The following is a 22,613-nucleotide window of genomic DNA, read 5'->3' on the forward strand; positions in this document are numbered from 1 at the left end:
CACAATCACTCTAAACATATATTTATAACTTGCAGCCATACTAGCACTCCAGCATTGTTACATATACAAACAACATCAGCATCTGACATCAACGTCATCATATACAATCATCATCCTCGTCACACATTAGCATCATCACATACCATCAGCATCATTATGGTCACCTATCAACATTAGCATCATCACACTTCAGCAGCATTACACATCCGCATTATCACATACCAAATCAGCATCGTCACACCTCAACATCATCATATATACCAACATCAGCAGCATCACACAGCAGCATCACACATCCTCATTATCAGCTTCTTCACACACTTTAACTTCCATGCATAAGGATGCTGCAGATTCTTAGACACAGTCAACATCATTATCTTCATCATCAAGCACACATAGACATGCTAATTTCAGTAATTTCTCCATAAACTAGTATGGACTCATAATAAGTGAGCAACTGACAGCTGTCACTATATCACTATAAGATAAATGTTCCTAGATATAATGAAATAGACAAATAAAAAACAAAACATGTGATGATTTTTTTTATAATTCTTTAAACAGCAGACAACTATTAGCTGTTAATAATAAATGTAAATCAATATCAGAAATACTGTCAGTTCTTACCATTGCTTGTGAAGTGATTGATTCTAAGGTGACCGATAAGGCCCATGGGCCTCTTGTTTCTAATCTTAAATTAATTTTTCAATGTATTTTTATGCACAATATGCGTACCTCAAGTGATTTTGCTTATTATTTTAGATTTATGATCTTTACATTTATTTACTTCTTTTTTTTGTTTGATATTTATGTATTTTATACATCCGTCAAATGACAGGACATATTATGGTATTCTCGTCTTCCATCCGTCCATCTTCCGTCCGTATGTCCCTCTGTTCGTAAACATTTCAATGTCCTAGCGATTTTGGAATTTATTAAGCCTTAACAGATTTCTTTTAACTTTCATTGCAAGCTTAAGTACAATCAAAGCTAGATTGAGTTTGATTTCCATGATTTTTGATCCACAACTTTTAGAGTTACGGCCCATTAATGTCTGTAACCTTTTCAATGTCGGTGCAATAACTTTGCAAAGTATTACGCAATTACCATTGAAACAAATGCAATATATTATATACAGCATAAATAGTGTAGGTGATAGTCAGACAAAATCACAGGCGTATTTCGTGACCTGAAACAGGCTCTTGTTTTTTTTTTTTTTTCGTGTGACAAATTAAAATGATTGTTCAATATATGAATATTGTCAGCATTCCATTATACCTTCATAGATCCCTATTAGGATAAACTGACGGGACAGAGCTTGTTTGTTACACTATCAGAATAATGTAAATCACTCATACTGGTGGAGGAATTACAGTGATTCTAGCATTAAGTTGTATGGTTGCCAATTTATTTGCAGATAAGTCAATACCATTATTACTATTGCAGCCATGGTCTTTTGATGGCGTCGTTAACTTCACCTTGTCAGAATATCCTAATGGGGCAATATTTTGTACATCATGTGAGAAAAAAAAAGCATATTTACAAAATTAATAACCAGAAGTAGCAAAATCACAGGGACTTTTCGAAATTATTTTTATTATCTTAATTATCTAGACAAGAAATTGTGGCTACATATAAATATGCAAGTGTTGCTGACTTCGTTTTAAATAAAAAAATAGTTGTGGAGTGATGGCTTTTGATAATGGATATATGTATATCTAGTTTTGATATATGCTTTATTTGACAAGGAATGTCAATTTATTGTTGTTAATAAAGTTACTGTTTCAATTTTGTTGTCATTGGTCCGTTTTTCCTTGGCCCGGAACTATTTCTGAAGGCGTCTATTTGCATCAACACTGCATCGTCATGCCGGTAATTACGGGCTTAAAATAGATTTTCTGTTGACCAATTTCATTTGACAGATGGGATTAAATCCCTAATGCGTCATATCGAGCGTAATAGCTTATTGGATAAATATTTATAGCAACCTATATTGAACTTGGGGAAACCCGTTCGTCCGCCATGGTGTTTCACGTTGTAATAGCAGCAAGCTGCAAGATGAACTCGAGTAATTTTACGGATGTTTCCTTTGATTGCTTTTCATTATAACTACTGGAGCATGCATAAAACATCCTTGTGTCGTTGTCACGAAATGTAATAGATGTAGCAACAACCATTTGTACCTTAACTTTAATAAAAACATGCCAAATGTCGTATCTTTCTAATGGGAAGCCTGTTACGACGGAGATGTGAAGGGGACGTAACTCTTGGCGAACGACTACTATGTTCTGATATGAATGAACAACTACCTGTAACGAACAGCTGTCTATAAAGAACAAACACTTATAACGAACAGCTGTCTATAAAGAACAAACACTTATAACGAACAGCTGTCTATAAAGAACAAACACTTATAACGAACAGCTGTCTATAAAGAACAACTACTCATAACGAACAGCTGTCTATAAAGAACAAACACTTATAACGAACAGCTGTCTATAAAGAACAAACACTCATAACGAACAACTGTCTATAAGAACAACTACTAATAATGAATAACTCTATTTTACTTTACATAAGAATACCTGAAAACAATCTGTAATAGAAACTCGGTCAAAAGGAATTTCTGTGCAAAACAAGAGAGGTCCAGAATTATTGTCAACACATCCGCATAAGTGCGTGTATTTGGAGACCTACATAACAACCATAAAATGAAGTAAACCCGTCTGTAAGGAAGAAATAGCCACTGAACAAACCGTACCTAAACGTGATCAGCTGATGTAGTGATAACAGTATAACATAACTGTCTGTGTACATACAGATGAATTTCCGTTGTACAAACCACAGTTTGTTGTGACAGTGTAACACATCCGGAACTTCCGTGAGATCAGCACCGTACTATAATTTACACAGATAAATTTCATTCTAATGAGTTTCTGACCCTCATGTACATATTATACAAGCTATGCTACAACATTGAGAATTTCTCGTAATAGATTTACACATAACAATAAATTCACCTAAATATTAGCAAGAACTGTAGATAAGAAAAAAATGTCAGGATTTTGGAATTAAATCATACTTTGGTAGACACAGATATTAAAGATGCAAACAAAACGTCCACAGCTGTGTCGTTGCGTGATCCATGCTGGCACTTTTAAAATGAGTCTTAGCAACGAAACTTGGCATGTAGAAGTGAACCCAATCAATGAAGGCGACCAGGTATTTGGTCAATAAATACATGACATACACAAACATAAACTTAACAGTAGTGAGGATCATCTTCGAAATCGAAGGGTTCTCAAAACCATTTTTAATCTGGGAAATATTACGAAGCTTGAGATCCTAGAATGAATACGCTTAAGCCCATAACCCCTCTTTTAGATATCAGCTTATCCATTGACCGCACTTTTACTAATATTCTGAATCCATTGACAAGGCTAAATTGTGATCAGCCGATTTACCGTGACGTATTGTGAAGTATGTTTAGCCTGCAGGATTCACATTTAGCCTGCTGAACTCAAGTTTAGTCTGCTGGTCTCACGTTTAGCCTGCTGGACTCACATTTAGCCTGCTGAACTCAAGTTTAGTCTGCTGGTCTCAGGTTTAGCCTGCTGGATTCACGTTTAGTGTACTGGATTCACGTATAGTCTGCAGGATCCACATTTAGCCTGCTGAACTCAAGTTTAGTCTGCTGGTCTCACGTTTAGCCTGCTGGACTCACATTTAGCCTGCTGAACTCACGTTTAGCCTGCCGGATTGACGTTTAGCCCGCAGGATTCACATTTAGCCTGCTGAACTCAAGTTTAGTCTGCTGGTCTCACGTTTAGCCTGCTGAACTCACGTTTAGCCTGCCGGATTGACGTTTAGCCCGCAGGATTCACATTTAGCCTGCCGAACTCAAGTTTAGTCTGCTGGTCTCACATTTAGCCTTCTGAACTCCAGTTTAGTCTGCTGGTCTCACATTTAGCCTGCTGAACTCAAGTTTAGTCTGCTGGTCTCACATTTAGCCTGTTGGACTCACAGTTAGCTTGCTGGTCTCACGTTTAGTCTGTCGGATTCATAAGCGGCATTTTATTAGATTTGTGATTTTTCATGTTACACAATATAATATACAGGGTCTACAGCTACCCTTGTATTGCTAAGTGGTGCACAATAAAACCCAGGGTTTAAAAAAACAAGGATAAATTACATGTATATGTCTTGATACTTCAGCTAATTACAGATATGCAATCGATACAGGATATATTTATATATATTTTAATGCATGTCATAAATTATTAGATATCTTAAAAACTGACTGCTCCTGTCGCTGTTCAATGCTAGAATGATCCTATAGCTAACTGTTTTACACGTGTACACCTTATGGCCTGTACTACACGTGGTACGGCAATATGCACGTGCCAGGTACCTACCTCGCCTTATACTCCCTTATACCATTTCCCAGCTTTACCGCCATATATAACAGAGATTTCTAGACAATAGCTTTCTTCTACATTACGAAGCGAATGGCAGTTTTTATTCGCGAGCAAGCCGACATCGGTTTAAAACATGCTTGGTGAAAATGAAAATAACAAAATGTATACAGATAATGGATGCCGCTAATTTTGACTTGCAAGTATTTCATGAGGGTCACTATTTAATTTCAATGAGACTGATCAGGATCAAACGAACTTGTACAATCCACCGGAAAGTAAGTGGCATGTTGATGCCACATATCATTTGTGTAGTAAGTGGGCGTCACGTGACAGTTGTGTACCGAGTGAAAGTCATATGTCAGTTTCATATCAAGTAAATTACCCTCACATGTCAGTCGCGTGCCATATGGACGTCATATATCAGTTGTGTGCGAAGTAGACGTCATACGATAGTTGTATACCAAATGGGCATCTTATGCCAGATATGTATCAAGCGGGCGTCTTATGCCAGCAGTGTGTCGAGCGGACGTTATTTACCGGTTTTTGTACCAAGTGGACGTCTTATGTAAGTAGTGTGCCAACTGGAATCGTATGCCACCAGTGAACCAAGTGGACGTCTTATGTAAGTAGTGTGCCAACTGGAATCGTATGCCACCAGTGAACCAAGTGGACGTCATATGCCTGTTGTGTAGCAAGTGGACGTCTTTTGTAAGTAGTGTGCCAAATGGAATAGTATGCCACCAGTGAACCAAGTGGACGTCATATGCCTGTTGTGTAGCAAGTGGACGTCTTATGTAAGTAGTGTGCCAACTGGAATCGTATGCCACCAGTGAACCAAGTGGACGTCATATGCCTGTTGTGTGGCAAGTGGACGTCTTATGTAAGTAGTGTGCCAACTGAAATCGTATGCCACCAGTGAACCAAGTGGACGTCTTATGTAAGTAGTGTGCCAACTGGAATCGTATGCCACCAGTGAACCAAGTGGACGTCATATGCCTGTTGTGTAGCAAGTGGAAGTCATAGGTCAGCAGTGTGCCAGTTTGATATAATATGCCACTAGTTGCCAAGTGGACGTCATTTGTTAGTTGTGAACCAAGTGGAGGTCATGAACCGTCTGTTGTCATAAGTGGACGCCGTATGCCATAATTGTGCCAAGTGAAAAGAGTATACCATCTGTGTGCCAAAAAGTGTGCCAGCATTGTACCAGTGAATGCCGTGTGCCAGCAGTGTACCAAATGGACGTTATTTGACAGCAATGTGTTAAGTGGACGTCATATATCAATTGTGAACCAAGAAGATGTCATGAATCTTCTGTATCATGTATATACCAAATACAAACTCGTTACAAAATTAACTATTCATGACAAATGAAGTTACAGTATGACCCATATGAAAAGCAGGACGATATGGATGAGGTCTCTGAGAACAGTTTTAAACACCTTGTGTATTAGTGATACTTATATCCCGGTGTTTAAGGAGATGTATCACTATATACGTGGTCATCATAACAAATTGAACGTTTTAACTCGAGACCTGTAGGCTGTGTAGTAGTTCTTTATCGTCTGCGCATGTTCAGAAATATTGACTGCAGAGTATTCCTAAGTAAACGCCGGAGAAAGCAAATCTTGGTGACTAATTGACATTTTTGAGAAACAAACCAGCTGTCAGCGTCGTCATATCCAAAATGGCTAGTGTATTGGACCAGATGAAGGGATTCACCACTATTGTGGCAGACACTGGCGACTTTGAAGGTATGTCTGCTGTATGCTGCTTGTGATGGATTGTTTCACTGGTGCGGCGGCTGTACATCCAAAATCCTGTTAGATAGTGGCATGCACAGGCGTTTGTTTCATGTAGATTTTAAATCCAGTTAGATAGTGGCATGCACAGGCGCTTGTTTCATTTAGATTTAAGTCTAATGAGCACAACCAGGTGGCGGATGTTATGAAAACTTGTGTACGGTAGTAAATGTAACAAATATTTACCTTATTCTGTATAATATATGAGAGAGAAAAATATATTGAAACAGGTTTTACTAGTAACAGGTCATGAAATATGATATGAAATGTATATCTATATAATCGTAATATATCATGAACGGGATACTGAATCAATGACCTAAATATCACTGAGCGAGTACATGTAGATATGGAGTGAAATCCTCGCTCTCATTTTGTTACTTTCAATAGAAAGTCGGTATTACTTAACCCATTTACAGACAATGCCGCATGACTGCACATTCCAGTGTAAAATAACTTTAATGGTTCGTGTCTCAATACCTACACAATCTAAAAATAAAACAGTCAACTTCAGTGTTATCTGATAAAAATGTGTGTATTGGACTATGTTTAAACAACTGGTCAACACAGAGTTGTTTCCCTTCCCGTTTCTGTGTGTGTAAGTATCCTCTCGATGATTAATTGAACCTAGATGTTTATCGCCCCGTGAAAAACTAGCGTCATCTTGAGTCTTGAGGCAGGGCCCCTCTTCATGTTGTCGTAGCTGGTGGCTAACTCAATGAACAACATACGGAAGGCCCATCGCATGTAATTCAGAGCAATTAGGGTGAAGTGCCTTGCCAAGTGACACATCCATATCATCATAAATCTCTCCCTCTCCCCTCTCTCTCCCCCTCCCTCCCTATCGCTTTCTCTATCTTCTATCCCTCTCTCTCCCTCCCTCCCCTATCTCTCTCTCTCTTCTCTCCCCCCCTCTTTCTCTCTCTCCACCCCTCTCTCTCCCTCCCTCTCTCGCGCTCTCTCTCTACCTGTTTCCTTCCATTTCCATAATCATATTTCCAGTATATTTAAGTATGAAATTGTGAACAGTTCTGTGTAAGCGTTTATTTAAGAAAAACGAGCAAATCTCGGTATAGGTTTGTTTAGTTTAGTTTATGATGCTTGTTTTTTTTTAATATGTAGATACATGTACACATACATGAAAGTGCGATGATGGACAAGTTTGATAAGTTGTGTTAGCTCTTTATCTGTAAGCATATTTCCCCTGATTAATCCGATATTTATCCGATCTGTTATTAAATGCGGAGGTCGACTTTTCTCTCTGCTTTTAACTTTGAACTATATGCAACCAAAACTCGTGGTTTTCAACAAATATCTCTTTCCGAACTCAGGATAATTTATTGTCACATGTTTAGATTTGGCGCTCATTGCAACCTTCCTACTAGACCATTGAGAGATCCTTTTTCCGGCAGAGAGATCCGTACAGAAGCCCAGATAACGCTTTCTCTAGATCTCTGATATATTTATCTTCAACGTTATTGTCAATGACTAGATCATTTTGAATACGTGCACTCCCACGCGAACAAGTTTTACAACCAAGTTTAATTTCAGTCAGACCGAAAACATCCTAATCATTACGGCGAACCTGGGTTGTCGTGTGCGCCCTGATGAACAGTAAAAGATCCCGGGTTCGATCTCTTGTCGAGGCATTGGATAGGCTAATCGACCGAGATAAAGAGAATGTTTATTACTATGAACTGTTGTGAAAATGATCTCAACCAAACAATAAACAAATGTAAAATAGTGCAGGTAATAAAGCAATGAGTTTTGATTTCCAACAACCGAATTCCTTTTGTTTGATTCGCATAACTAAATTATTCTGGTACCCGTTATGACTTTTAAAATTTCACGGAAACATACAGCCTACAAAAGGCAAAATATTACACACATTCAGATATTTGATGCGTATCTTTATCGTTATTACATCAACTACACAAGTGGGTAATGCATTATCTGTATAAACTTACTTTTTACCAGAAACCCACGTAATCTGGCATGTGACCCCATATGCGTATACCTTTTTACACCATTTACGGGAATCGAATCCTGGACATGTTTAATGAAATGCTACCACCATATGCACCACTCGACCATCGAACTAGGCTACTGTGACCTCAATTCATCTGTTAAGTTAAAAGTCAAGTGAGTGCTTAATTGTCAATAATCATTGTCTTGATCACAGAGTACTTACTGAAAAATACATACTTAGTAAAACACGGAGAATACCAATAACTTTAGGACCTTAACTTGAATCACATGTTGAATACTAATTATGTCAATTAATTCCGTTTAAAACGTTTACATAACAATATGTTCATCTTCACAAAGTAATTATGTTTTATCTCAATTAAGTTATATTCTGTCTTTTAAAAAGGAGTAAAACAAGGCATACAAGACATATTTTTCACATGTGGCGGTCATATATGTATATAAAAGCAGCTAACAACTGGTTAGGTAAACTCTGACCGTACCTGTGTATTTTTCAATAAAGAAAAGGCTAGTCAATTTTATAGAGTCCTCAGTGAGAAATTATCAAGTAAGGACTGCTCCCACGCACATGACGTCACGAAGTACTTTCCAAAACAAACTTCCGGCAGCTTCACAAGGAGGACGTATTTTCGTGCGGAGACTTGATTATATCTTTAACCGAAAATGTCTGAGCCCCAAACTAAACGCCAAGCTTTAACAGCTTTAGAACAACTTAGAGGTTTGACTGTTGTAGTTGCTGACACTGGGGATTTTGAGGGTAAGTACGATAACAAACTGCACGACTGAGTTTCAGATAAGCACCGGCTCCCGTGGTGGAAAAGGGGCCCCCAGTGGGAGAATTGTTTCAGAAGATATTTTTTCTTTGATGCTATAACGTTATTGATATTCCGACATGGAAATACCAATACAATTATTCTTTTCATTGTGAATATGGTTTGCACTAAACATTCCAGGTATCGATAGAAAAAAATTATCTGCAAACTTTATTTCCCACCTGGAAATATCGCAGGCAGGACCACACGGTTACAGTGTCTATATAGTTACATCACACCTACAAACCTGAAAGTTCAACTTCAAACGTATTAGCTAAAATAGGCCTTGTGTCACTGATTATAAACGTGTTTATGGATGATTCAATTTGCTGCACGTTGGTCATTTAAAAGTTCTAGAAGTCCCAAAAGTATAGTGAGTTAGAAAATGTGTAAATAAATTCTGTGATAAATAACACGGGATCCAATTTCCCATATCATATTCAGGTAATATATATATATTACATGGCTATTAATCATTAGTGTGTGATTCAGTGACAGTTACCGATAACTGCATAGATTAATTATTTTAGTCATATTACCATAAGTTAACAAAGGTCAAGATGATGGCTTAGATATCAATGTCTTCTCGTTATCTCTTGACTGGTAAATATTTTGTGACGAAATGCTTATGGGGCATGGCTAAGTATTACTCCTGAGTCCCTACAAATTTGCCACTACTGTAACAGAGGTAATTATTAGCTCACCTGGCCCTAGAGGCCAAGTAAGCTCATGTTGTGGTGTGGTGTCTGTCATCCGTCTGTCGTCTGTCAGGCATCAACTTCTTAATAATAGAAAGAAAACTGATATTAGGACTGTAACATGCTGGGACACTTTCAAGGTCACATAGGTCTAACATATTGAAATATTCAAACAACTTCTTCCCATTAACTGAAAGGACCAGAGTACTAATACTGGACCTGTGGCATGCTAGGATGAAGTGCTACCAAGTTTTGTTCAAATGAATGGCCTTGACCCAATTTCAGGTCATAAGGGTTAAATGTGTTAAGACATCCACAAACAAATTCTCAGCAGGGGAAATGCCGATGGTAATGATATTTGGCCTTTAGCATACTGGGGAAAAAGGAATACCAAAATCGTTCAAATGGATGACCTTAACCCATTTTCAAGGTCACAGGGGTAAAATCTTGAAAGAATTTCTTCTTAATAACCAAAAGGCCCAGGGTACTGATATTAGGCCTGTAGCTTGCTGGGATAAAGGGCTACAATGTGTGTTCAAATGAATGAACTCGACCCACTTTCAAGGTTTCAAGGTCACATAGGTCTAACATATTGAAATCTTCTAACAACTTCTTCCCATTAACTGAAAGGACCAGAGTACTAATACTGGACCTGTGGCATGCTAGGATGAAGTGCTACCAAGTTTGTTCAAATGAATGACCTTGACCCACTTTCAAGGTCACAGGGGTCAAATGTCTTTAAAAAATCTTCAAACAACTTCTTTTCGGTAAGAAGAAGGCCAATGGAAATGAAATTGGGCCTTTAGCCTACTGTATAAATGGTGGGTCTCCGCCCCCTAGGGCTGGGCCCATTAGGGTAGGTAGAGCAAATTCTGTAAAATCCTATTCTCCTGTAGCAATGATTGGATTTTGCCAAAATTTGATCAGAAATGGTTGGTCTTGGCCTCTTTGGGCCGAAGAGATGTGGCCCAATATTGGCAATATGACAAGTTCTTTTTTATACTACTTCTCCTGTAAGAATGATTGAGACTGAAGTATAAATGGTTTGGCTGACCTCTTAAGAACAGAGAGAATGGGTCCAATAGCAAAATTGATATGTTTTGAATTGTGTGCTTTGATAATTAGAATACTTTTTCCTTTAGTTTTGATAAGTAATTTCCGCCAAGCTAAGCAAGGCAAACCATGCAGGCCCTATAGGCCTCTTGTTTATTTCCATGCCTGTGGTAGGATTCAAACCTGCGACCTCTGGCTTACTAGTCTTACGCACAATTGGACCAAGCTAAAGACAATTTCTCTATCATGTATATTATAGCTAGTATTTACCTTTACACAATCTGTAATAATCATGATATCACTTTCAGCCATTGGAAAATACAAGCCAACAGATGCCACCACAAACCCATCCCTCATTTATGCGGCCTCACAAATGGATGCATATCAAGATCTTGTTGAAGAGGCATTAGAAAATGCCAGGAACATGGGAGGGTATTTATGTTAAATACTCATAGCTTGATTAGTTAATAGTGAAGATTTCCTTATATTAAAAGAAATAGTATTTGTTTGAAATTTGCAAAAAATAAAAATATTACTGGAAGTCAATACATCATCAGTAATGAATCTATGTGGAGTCCAGAGTCCTGAATTCATAGAATTTTGATGGACTTCACACATTATTTCTGGAAATTTTAAATATTGCATTCTGGAGCGAATTGTTTTTGAAATAAAATTGTAAATGACTCATGAAAATAAATTGTAGATTGATTACCACATTTTGTGAGAGTTTGATGAAATTGACACCAAAATCACTGTTTAATCTTCAGTATGTTGATAAGAATATATTAATTGATTGATCTAATTAATTGATGTAATTCATTATTTAATGTCACTAAGATCAGCTGACCTTTAGTTAAAAGGTGAAAGGAGACTGATAATATTGATCTCTATTGTATAAACTGTTGATAAATTTCTGTATTGACATGCTTGATTTACTACTATTCCATATCTTGTGTATTCTGGAATCTTTAGATCAGTTGAGGAACAAGTAACAAATGCAGTTGATGATGTTTACGTTAAATTTGGATGTGAAATTCTGAAGATTATTCCAGGCCGTGTCTCAACAGAGGTGGATGCAAGGTAAATAACTTGGGCTTTAGTACTGCAACCCACTCAAATGATTATGAATATTATTAGTAACAATATAGTTTTAAATAAAAAAAAATCACAAAAAAATAAAAGGCTATATTTAACAACAACAATAATCAATTTTTCCTTGATTGGGAACTACCTGATAACATTTAATTAAGCTTAAAGAACATATATGTATGTGTGGTAGTAATTTGAAAGTAAGAATGTAAATTCATTTGCAGAATGTCATTTGATAAAGATGCCATGATTGAAAAGGCACTGAAACTGATAGATTTATATCAGGAACAAGGTATTGGCAAAGACAGGATTCTCATCAAACTTTCATCTACATGGGAAGGAGTGGAGGCAGCCAGGTCAGCATTTATCTAACGATAGTCATAGTAGTTTCTTACATGCAATGAAAATTAAAAAAGTGAGACTGTGGTATTCCTTTTCTGTTGTCATCCTTAGCAACATTTTAATAAGATGTTGAACTTTTCTATTTAGATTGATACTGAGATGTACATAGTATTCATGTCTTCAACAACTTTTGTCATTAACATTCAAAATAGTTTAAAAATTCCATTAGTTACAATGGTAATAAAAAAGGATGAAAAGATGGTTGATACATAGCCTAATAAGAACATTATAAATTTTGTTATTAGATTTGCATTGTTTGGTCACCTGAGACAAAGTCATATAGTGCAATCACCTCCACCGGCATGTGTCCGTAAACAGTTTGACATTTTCAACTTCTTCTCAAAAACTTGGTGAAATTTTACAGAAAGCTTCCCTGGCCTAACATGAACCAAAATAGTGAATTATAGGGTCCCCACCCCACAGAACCTGAGGGATGAGGCCAAAAGGGAGCAAACTGACTTGGATTTCAAAAATCTTCTTCTCAACACCCAGCTATGGTAGAAACAAATACTCTTCATGGATGGAAGCATCTTAAGGTGCTTTACCAAAATTTTGAATTTCATGGCCCCAGGATCTTCAGTTTCCCATGGGGAGGGGGTAAAGTTTACTTTAGTTTATGTAGGATTAGTAGGTTTTTGAGCATAATTTGTTCAATTTCCATTGGAAACATTTCAAACATGGTAAGAATTATGAGCGAAGGATGACAGCTTGATGGTATGCCCACATTGATCCTATCTGAACCCCAGGGGCAAATGGGCAGTGCCAAAAGGGGTTACATTGACTTAAATTTTAAAAACTCTTCTCAAAACCCAGGTATGGAAGAATCAAATGCTCTTCACAGATGGAAACTTCTTAAGGTGCTTTAAGTACCAAAATGGGTCTCACATTTCTTTCTGGTGAGGAAGTTAAATTTACTATAATTTTTATAGAAAAATTGAATTTTTGAGCATAACATTGTTTATTTCCCACTGGAAATAACTTTGTAAGAATTATTGATAAAGGATGACAGTTTTGATGGTAAGCAGCTATTGACACTGGCTTTCTATCATCAATGTCACTATTTCTTTTCCATGATACTTGAAAGCTACTTTCCCTTTAACCTTTATAGTCATCATTGCTTAAATCAATATTGCTGATCTCACTTGACCATCAAGACCACTAAGCCTCTTGTTTCTTGATGTTTGATTCTCTATTTTGCAGGGTTTTGGAGAAGGAATATGGTATCCATTGTAATATGACTTTATTGTTCAACTTCCATCAGGTAAGTCTTGTCAGTGTTAATAAGGAGAAAAAAGTATTCTTCATTGTAAATTATAATTCTGATTGTTTTACCCAATTCTGATATGCAAAATCATTATAATAATCTTTATTGTGATAAATCAACTTCATTGAAATATGATGTCACACTACTTTTCAAATGAATTTGTTGGTATTTAGTACATATGTGCACTTTGTTTGTGGGACATCACAATTTCTGCTACATGTTTGCACTAGATACCTTAGCCTTCCATTGTGTTTATCTTAAGATGTCAGACACACCTGTTTATTTAATAGGTTAGTGTCCTAGGACCATGTATACAATTTTAAATGATTAAAATAAATTTCACAAGCTTTTGATACCTATATGCCTGTATTGATAGATCAGTATATTACATACAGAAAGAATAGCTAATCTTGTCTACCCAGTGTCTCTGAAATTCGGTGAGCTTGTGTAGTTTTAGATACTTGTAAAAATGCAAGAGTTGTTTCCCTTTATTAATTTATATAAAGATAGAAGAGTTATCTCTCTTACCCTTTGACCATACATAATATGTTGAACATGTAATATGTTATATGTATTTGCTTATATTTTCCCAACAGGCAGTTGCATGTGCAGAGGCAAACGTAACTTTGATCTCGCCGTTTGTTGGTCGTATCTTCGACTGGTTTGTCAAGAATACTGACCAAAAGTCATATACGATGCTTGAGGACCCAGGTAAGATTATGGTTTTTCTTGGAACAATAGCCTGCTTCCTAGAAGGAGTTGATAGAACTGGCTCATGGGCTGCTATTGAAGTGGTTCTGGAGATTTGCGGTCGCAGGTTTAAATCTATGTTTGACATACACTTGTAGTTATTTTCTAACTTTTGTTTTGATTTCTAAGCTGTTTCTTGTTTAAGCTTATGCACAGTTAGTAATAATACATCATACTCTGTCTGTGCATGATAAAATTATGTAAATAAATAAAAGATTTAAATAAAAATAAGAGGAAGTTTAATTTGAATTAAGGAAATTATATTTGTTCCTTCAAAAATCCAATTTCAAATTACATGTTGCAAGTTTCATTTTCTACTTTGTCACAGCCAATAACCATTTTTTAATGTTCTAGCTGCCATCTCAGATTTTATACCAAACTATCATTCAATGCACCTCATTGCTGGAATGCTTTATTTTAGTCAGTTTGTCTAGATAAATCTCTGCATTCTGTTGTTAGTGACATTGTAAGTGCATTTTGTAAACGATTTGTTTCTGTTTTTAGGTGTGAAAAGTGTGACAAAGATTTACAACTACTACAAGAAGTTTGGTTACAAGACAGTGGTGATGGGAGCTTCCTTCCGTAACACTGATCAAATCAAGGGGCTTGCTGGCTGTGATCTACTTACTATTTCGTATGTATAAAGACATTATGATCACTATGTGTAATAGATAGCTCTAACAAATGTGTTTGATAGAGCTGAAACAAATAGCAGGTTTGTTATTCAAATATTTGTTCAATGTATTAAAATGATATTGGAATATTTGGATGGTAATGTTGATAATTAGGCCTATGTATATGTACATTTACTCAAGTAGACATTGGTTATCTGAGTTAGTTTTATTGGGAAAAAACGCCGAGAGACTCATGCTTAATATCAAACATACCATCATATTAGCAAAATTTTCAAAAATCTTCTTCTTAATACCTAAATATATGGTACAATCAAATGCTCGTTGTGTATTGAAGGGTTTTAAAGTGCTTTTAACAAAATTGTGGATTTCTTGGCCCTTCCATCTTGCATTTCCTCAGTAGAGGAGGTAAAGTTTACCAAAGTTTATACATGTAAGAAAAATGACAATTTTGAGCATAACTTGTTTAATTTCCTTTCAAGATATTTCAAGCTTGGTTAGAATTATTAGTGTAGGATGATGAGTTGATGTTTTGCACATATTGATCCCGGCTGACCCCAAGGGTCTGAGAGGCCAAAATGAGTCAAACTGGCTCTTCAAAAAGCAATGGTAGAATCAAATGCTGTTCAAATATTTCTTTAATTAGAAAATACATCTGGTCTTTGTGCTGTGTTACATTCTCTCTTAATGGTGGCCAAACAGTAATATTTTCTTCAGTGAACTTTAACATTTAATACAAAAGGGATGTTTTACAGTTTGAATTTAAATTCATCCTATTGTCTTATCATGCCTTTTTTAGCTGACCTGGCAAGAAAGAGTCAGGGGAGCCTATGGCATATTGCGGTATTCATCGGTCCATTAGTCAACTTTTCCTATTAATTGCATTAATCATGAATGATTGAGCAAATGACCAAGTAATTGCTACAGGCCCTATGGGCCTCTTATTATAGGGATGGATGCATATGATGTTGCCCATGTTTGTCCATTTTGTCCTGTTCCAGTTGACTTCAGAATCAATGATATATCTTGAGATTTCGTATTTACCCATTAAAAGTGGTCATTGGTCAAGGTTGAAATGTCAAAAGTTTCATTTCACATCTTCTGTAAAGGCATCAATCAACGATACTTGTATGTATGAGAATTTAGGGTATTCAGGTCTTACAGACAATTTCTAGTATTATTGTATTTTCCATTTTATTTCAGGCCATCCTTACTACAGAAGCTTGCTGACACATCTGAGGAGGTGGTTCAGCAGCTTTCAGAAAAGAAAGGTACAGTTAAACCTTAACCCTATTCTGTAAATATGTACAAACTCACTCAAAGCATCAATGTTTATAATAACTCTGGTTGTCTCTGTCAATAAAGCTTGGAATGCCCCACAATGTGATTTGCTTTTGTTGGAACTAGATTATAGATTATAGGGTATTTTCAGTCAATTTTAGAACACCAATTTCTTCAAATTCTGATGAGTCTTATAATCCTAAAAGATATAATGAGTTTTCTAATTTGGGCTTGTCTCGCGTAGCTCTGTATGAAGGGTAGAAGCCATGATTCCACATTTTAAAAAAAAAACTTATCCTTCATGACATTGATGTACATAACAAATACTCTTCAAACAAATTATATAACAGCATTGTTAAGAATATGACTTAAGTCAAAGTTTTTGGAACAGTCCTTGGAGTGTGTGTGTAATATTAGTCGCCTTTTAATAATTTCAGTATTGTCTTCTTTACTCTACTTTAAACTTTAACCATACACTAGAGAAAATCAGTTTAACACAAATTAATTGGCTTGTTTCATCTAAAAATTATTAAAAATTTATTACATTGCAAAGTAACATTCAATACTTTTATTCAGGTGGTGTAATATTGTTGTTGCATGGAAGATTGGCCTTGTTATTGAACAATTCATGTTTGTGTAATTTGAGAATGATTTTTCTATTTAACAGCAAACTTACAAGATCTGGAGAGAGTAGAAGTGGACGAGAAAATTTTCCGCTTTGAAATGAATGAGGATGCCATGGCAACAGAAAAACTTGCAGAAGGCATCCGAAAATTTGCAGCTGATGCCAGAAAATTGGAAACTGAATTCAGGAAAAGGTTGCAGAGCTAATGTAGACGTCATTTGTCAGGATGTGCATTTTCTGTATTATCATGAAGGAAATTGCCATTGTCATTACAAATGTTATCAAAAAGAAAACACGGAGGCTAGACTGATTCATTATTGATGCATTGCAATAGCTATAGTTTAGAAAGTCTCTAATCGGAACTCTTATCATTTAAAGTATATCTATATAATTGTATCGTGGATAACATATTGTGGTCAGAATGTTTCAAGTTTGAAAGGGTAATTGTCTTCAAATAAAAAGAAGGCAAAAGTCTTATAACAACCAGTACACCACATGTATCATATTGTTTAACACTATATTTTTATAACACTTTCTAGACTTAAAAAAAACAATATCAGATACTTGTACTTCAATATTAACAACTTTTGTTTAATAGGAATTCCTCTTCTTGTTCATTCGCATAGTAAATTAAAGATGTTTTTTCTGTGTGCAATGGTAAAATTCTTAACTGGGTAAAAATTTCAAGAAAAACATTTTGAATTTACACAGAGGATAATATAAAGTATGATGAAATTTGTTGTTGATACAGTTTGAAATTATTAGATAGGTTGTTCTAAACATCATTTTTATGTTGAGATATTTATGGTGTTTGCTAGAAATATGAAGTACATAGACTTAAATGATCTTATACCTTTAGTTACTAATAATTTCAAAAACATACATATTGTCTAAAAACATGTCTGTAAATAATAATATTCATTAGATTTACATGATGTACTGTGAAATCATTATTTTTTGTGGGGCTCTATTTTTTGGGTTTTTTGAGTATTTTATGGTGACTTGATTTCAGAGATGAATCAACTTCCATTTATTTTAACATTTTGATGACATAATTTTTGGCTTAAGAGTACCCAAGAAATCAATTATAAACAAATTCCCCACAAAAATTAATGACTTTACAGTATTTTAAAGTAATACAGTAAGTTAATTGTCATCAGAGTGCCTTTTTATTCTATTATAGCTTTGATACCACCATTTTGTTTGTGCTGAAAATTTGATATCTATGTCCCCATCAACATGAGACACTGCCATTCATATTTTGAATTTTACCTGTATACAAATATCTACCTACACTAGAGATTGTTCATCCAAAGCTACCTGATTTGTAACCTAATCATCAGTGTTGGTATATAATGGAATTTTCATCAATGTTAACTTGCATTGAATTGAAATCCTTTCCCATCAATGTTGACCTGTATCTGAAACTTAATATAGAAATTTTTCAATTCACAAAATTCCTCCCATGTTCATTTGTTAATTAAGATATTTTGTTAAGTTGTGTGTGGAACTACTGAGTTATCGTTGTACATTTTATAGGACCCAAATGAATAAAATCAATTTTGATTTATGAACCACCTGTAGTGGTAGTTATATGCTTTTGCAACAAGTGATATCTTTCTTTTAACTTCTAATGAAGGGTAATATATGATGTACTGTAAAGTCCATATCATTTTTCTGGTGGACCACGACCATTCTCTGGTAGACTCAGACCATTCTCTAGTGGAGTCATACCATGTTCTGGTGGAGTCATACCATATTCTGGCAGACTTGGTCCATTCTCTGTGTTAATTGGCTGTATTAGTGCTTACAACCGGTCGTAAATCATGAAATGTCAAGTTATGAAATGACACTAAATTCCATATCTTTTTAGTTGTTTCCAAAATTAGTGAAGAAAGCAACATTTTGTACCTAGAATGAAATATTGTGTTTCCTGTAAAAACTGAGCTCCAGAATAAACTAACCTTAAATCATTTGTAATTTATATAATCTAAGTGGTTGATAAACCAATGGATTCTGAAACTATTCTTGATCTCTGTTGTTTAATGGAATCTTGATATTTTCATGTTCATATTGCATTTAAATTCTGTCATACATGATACCTGAGCTTATTATATATATTTTAGTTACTAATTTTATCATTTTTATATGAACACATAGATCTATGGAAGTCCTGATACAAAGCAGGCTTAGTTTCTTATTTCTGCACTAAAAATGAATTTTTTCTTTACCTTAAACAATATACAAGTATTTCATGAATGCATATTTAAAGAAAGAAATGTTACTTCAAACATCTGTGAGATGAAAACCAGTAGTTTAATATGCATTTAGATACTATTTCTTGTTTTGAGTTTTACTGTTCACTTTGAATATCCTGTTTTGATTGTATGTTGCTACATGTTTCTGTTTGTAGATGTCCTATTTTATAATCAGAGTTACATAGTTTGTTATCTGCCAGTAGAGTTATTTATCTTTGATGCAAATATAACAGTAGCTAATTAGTTTCTTCTGCAGTTGTAATTAAATGCTATTCCTATAATGCAGCAATGATTCATTGTAATTTGACTTAATGTTTCAATATCGTGTGTATGTCCGTATTGTTTCAGAAATCATCATTTTGAAGTGAGACCTTGTTTAATAATCAAAGTTGAGCCGTTTTTATGTCTTTTGTATCCATTACAAATTCAAGTTGAACCACTTTTTGGGGATGTTTTAACAAACCATTGTGTTAACATATTTTTTATGGTAAAGAAAACATTGCTTTGATAAGTGTGAATTTGGTGCTTGTATCAAAAACTTCCATTAAAACTCAAGTTAAAAGAACTTGAGCTACAGAAGAAGTAATTATATATAAAATTGATATTAACTTAAGTTTATGGTTAGATTCTTTTTTGCTTGAGGTCTTTTATCTCCCTACCTTTCTTATGATATTATTTATTTTGATATTACTTTAAAACAAATTTAAAACCAGGCAAACAACATTGTACTGAATTCATTAAGGTATTTGCTTTAACTGAATTTTATCATTTCGGATATGACATGAGTTGGGCGTATCTTACTTCTCTGGTAGTAATCCACAGTATATGTATGTATCTGGAAGCTTAACCCCAGCATACCAACAGGCGTTTTGGGAAGTAACTGTACATGTGAAATTCCCTTCATCCCAACTTAAGAAGAATGCTAAAGATTCACGTTTTGGCCTCTTTGGCCCTGCTCCTCTTCTGCAAGGCCAAACTGATGATTCATGTATACAAAATTGAGTCGTCTTTACCCCAGGATGCCCTAGACCAATTTGGTCAAAACTCTGTTATCAAGGCAGAATAATTGTTATTTGCCTCTTTTGGACCCTGCTAATATGTATTCATGCAATATGGAATCTTGTTTTATACCATATTGAGTTCCCAAGGATGGATATGACCAAATAGAAGGATTTTTAAGATGTACCTCTTTCTACTTTTACACCCAACTCCACTTTACTAAGTTGGGACTGACAACCTTTTTACACAAAAGGAGTTCTAATGATGTGTTTCATCCAAACCAGGATTTCAAAAAAAGATTACCTCTGTTTCACCTATTGAGCATCGTCCTGCCCTCAAAAGGGTTTGGGTTTAACTTTTTTCATTTCTTCAAAATTGAAACCTTTTCACCCAAGGATTCTAGAAATCTCTAGAAATATCTGTGTTCCAGCAAAATAAGGAATGTACTTGTTCTGATTTGTCTATACAAATCAGGATAGGTCCATATATTAAGAAACTAGCGAATCTGAATTATTCAGATGCTCAATAGGAAAAATCTGTATGGATCACATTAGGTGACTGAAATATTTAAGGGAAAAAAAAGATGCATCAGTGAATTGCACTTTTCAATACAAACTTAGATTTAGATACAGTAGAACCAAATAATGAATTAAATTGCTTCCTATTCTGTCTTATCTTTCTAAGACTGGTCAGTGACACTAAAGGCCTAAATTGTTTTATAACATGGGAAGGTGAAATGTAGGCGCCAACATAACTTTCTGTTGTGACTTCCTTAGATACCTTTTCTGTCTTCTGCGATTCATTGTGAGGATGCTAAACCAAGGTAATCAAACTGATGTGTATGCCAGCTTTTGGGAACAAGACAATTTCAGTTTTTACCCATGTATTTACATATGTATCTAAAGAAACTGTGGATAGAGAGTTATATCAAACTAAAAAAACAAGAACAGTAACAATTTGCTTCAGAATTTTCTCAAGTTGATAGCTAGAAACAATGAACGCGAAGTATCTCACAAGAGAGTATGTCAAACAATCCGTACTCTGTAACACGTGCATTGAAGCAAATTCTCCATGTGTGAAGAAACGGGACGAATATGTATACCAACACCATTATTTCGGATGGTTTGACGTTGTGTGTCAACCCCCCAACCCTCCTCCCCACCTCAAATGAAGATATAATGTTTAATGTTTCTTTTCGGAATCCACCTCGTGTGGTAATCACAGCAAAGTACAAAACTACAGACCGGTAAGTGTTTAAATAACACCAGTCCCTGGAAAGCTTTTAAGATTGGTTCAAAATGAGATGTGAGACATATATCAAAGGACCATTTCTTTATCAATGCGGCTTCAGGTCATTGAAATTGTACACAGCAAACTTACCAACAGTGTTTGAACATTGGGTTGGAGCGTGGCTAAAGGAGAGTACATGGATACAATCTACCTGGTTATACAAGGCATTTGACAATGTACCACACACCGCCACCTGCTAGCAAAGCTACATGAGTACGGTAGGTAGATAATTGAATCAAAGATAACCTACATGATGTAAAGCAAGGAGTAATGATAAATGGAGAACCATCAAGTTCAGTGGGCGTTACAGGCGGAGTACCACGGGGAGGTGTGTTAGGTTCTGTCTTGTTTTTTATTTACATAAAAGACTTCTCTGATATAATACACAACAGCATACGTCATGCTGTTAGGAGACAATTCTAAACCACTGTAGATAAGAACTCGTTCAGTAGAAAGTATCCGTTAAATACATGTTATTTGAATAGTGTGGTCGCAAGGATGGAAACCTGGAAAATGGCGATCAATATTAAGAAATGTAGACATATGATAGATAGAACTGGGCAGGCAAAAACATCCTGGGCACAAGGAGTAAAAATCAGTTGGTGGATAAAATTACTTCAGGGGGAAAACATTGGTGTCACATTTAACAATGAACTGAAATTCAGTCAGCATGCCAGTAACTCCAACAAAGTCGGTAAACCATTAGGTCTTATTTTCCAGACATTCATTTTTATGGACAAAAGGTTACTAAGACTTCATTTAGAATATGCAACCCAAGTTTGGCGTCCAGTATTAAAAAAGATAAGATTAAAAGTACCGAAAGAGGAACAACATTATGGACCAGTCCTACCCAGATAGACCGATAACACTCGGACTCTCCACACTGGAATATAGACGATTTAGAAACAGCATGTTGGAGACCTATAAAGTTCTAAACGATTTGGACAAAACAAAAGAATCGAAAAAACTGAAAGAATATCGCATGAGCTGGAGGACACAGCTGTATGTTTTACAAGAGTCCAAGCACTGTACATTTTACAGACATTTGGTCGAAAAATTGAACAAACTTCAAGAAGATGTTGTCCGAAATCCAAGCCCTTCTTAACAAACATTGGAAAAATGTCTCATTTTAAGTTTATTTCAAGTTTTAACCTGCAGTCGACAGTTGTGATTAGTGACAATAATCCAAATGCGCCACTATTAGCTAACAAAGACTAGGCAATGGTTTTATACACAGAGGTAACAGGTGATTTA

The 22,613-nt window shown here is 35.5% G+C and overlaps 1 protein-coding gene across 2 annotated transcripts; it reads left to right on the forward strand.

Annotated features, from left to right (window-relative positions):
* Positions 1-6,035: 6,035 nt before the first annotated feature.
* LOC132548497 (transaldolase-like) lies at positions 6,036-19,683 on the forward strand. Of its 2 annotated transcripts, none has more exons than XM_060212361.1 (9): positions 6,036-6,169; positions 11,078-11,201; positions 11,742-11,849; positions 12,083-12,214; positions 13,461-13,521; positions 14,121-14,235; positions 14,779-14,908; positions 16,110-16,177; positions 16,855-19,683. In XM_060212361.1, the coding sequence occupies exons 1-9, from the start codon at positions 6,103-6,105 to the stop codon at positions 17,016-17,018; spliced, it is 969 nt and encodes a 322-aa protein (XP_060068344.1). In that variant the 5' UTR covers positions 6,036-6,102; the 3' UTR covers positions 17,019-19,683. The 2 variants fall into 2 exon arrangements, with proteins under 2 accessions (XP_060068344.1, XP_060068343.1); XM_060212360.1 differs by lacking the exon at positions 6,036-6,169 and adding an exon at positions 8,804-8,963.
* The last annotated feature ends 2,930 nt before the right edge of the window (positions 19,684-22,613 follow it).

The sequence above is a fragment of the Ylistrum balloti genome, unplaced genomic scaffold (genome assembly GCF_031769215.1).
Source record: "Ylistrum balloti isolate Yb309-2 unplaced genomic scaffold, AGI_CSIRO_Ybal_v1 Utg370016, whole genome shotgun sequence".
Classification (NCBI taxonomy): Eukaryota; Metazoa; Mollusca; class Bivalvia; order Pectinida; family Pectinidae; genus Ylistrum; species Ylistrum balloti.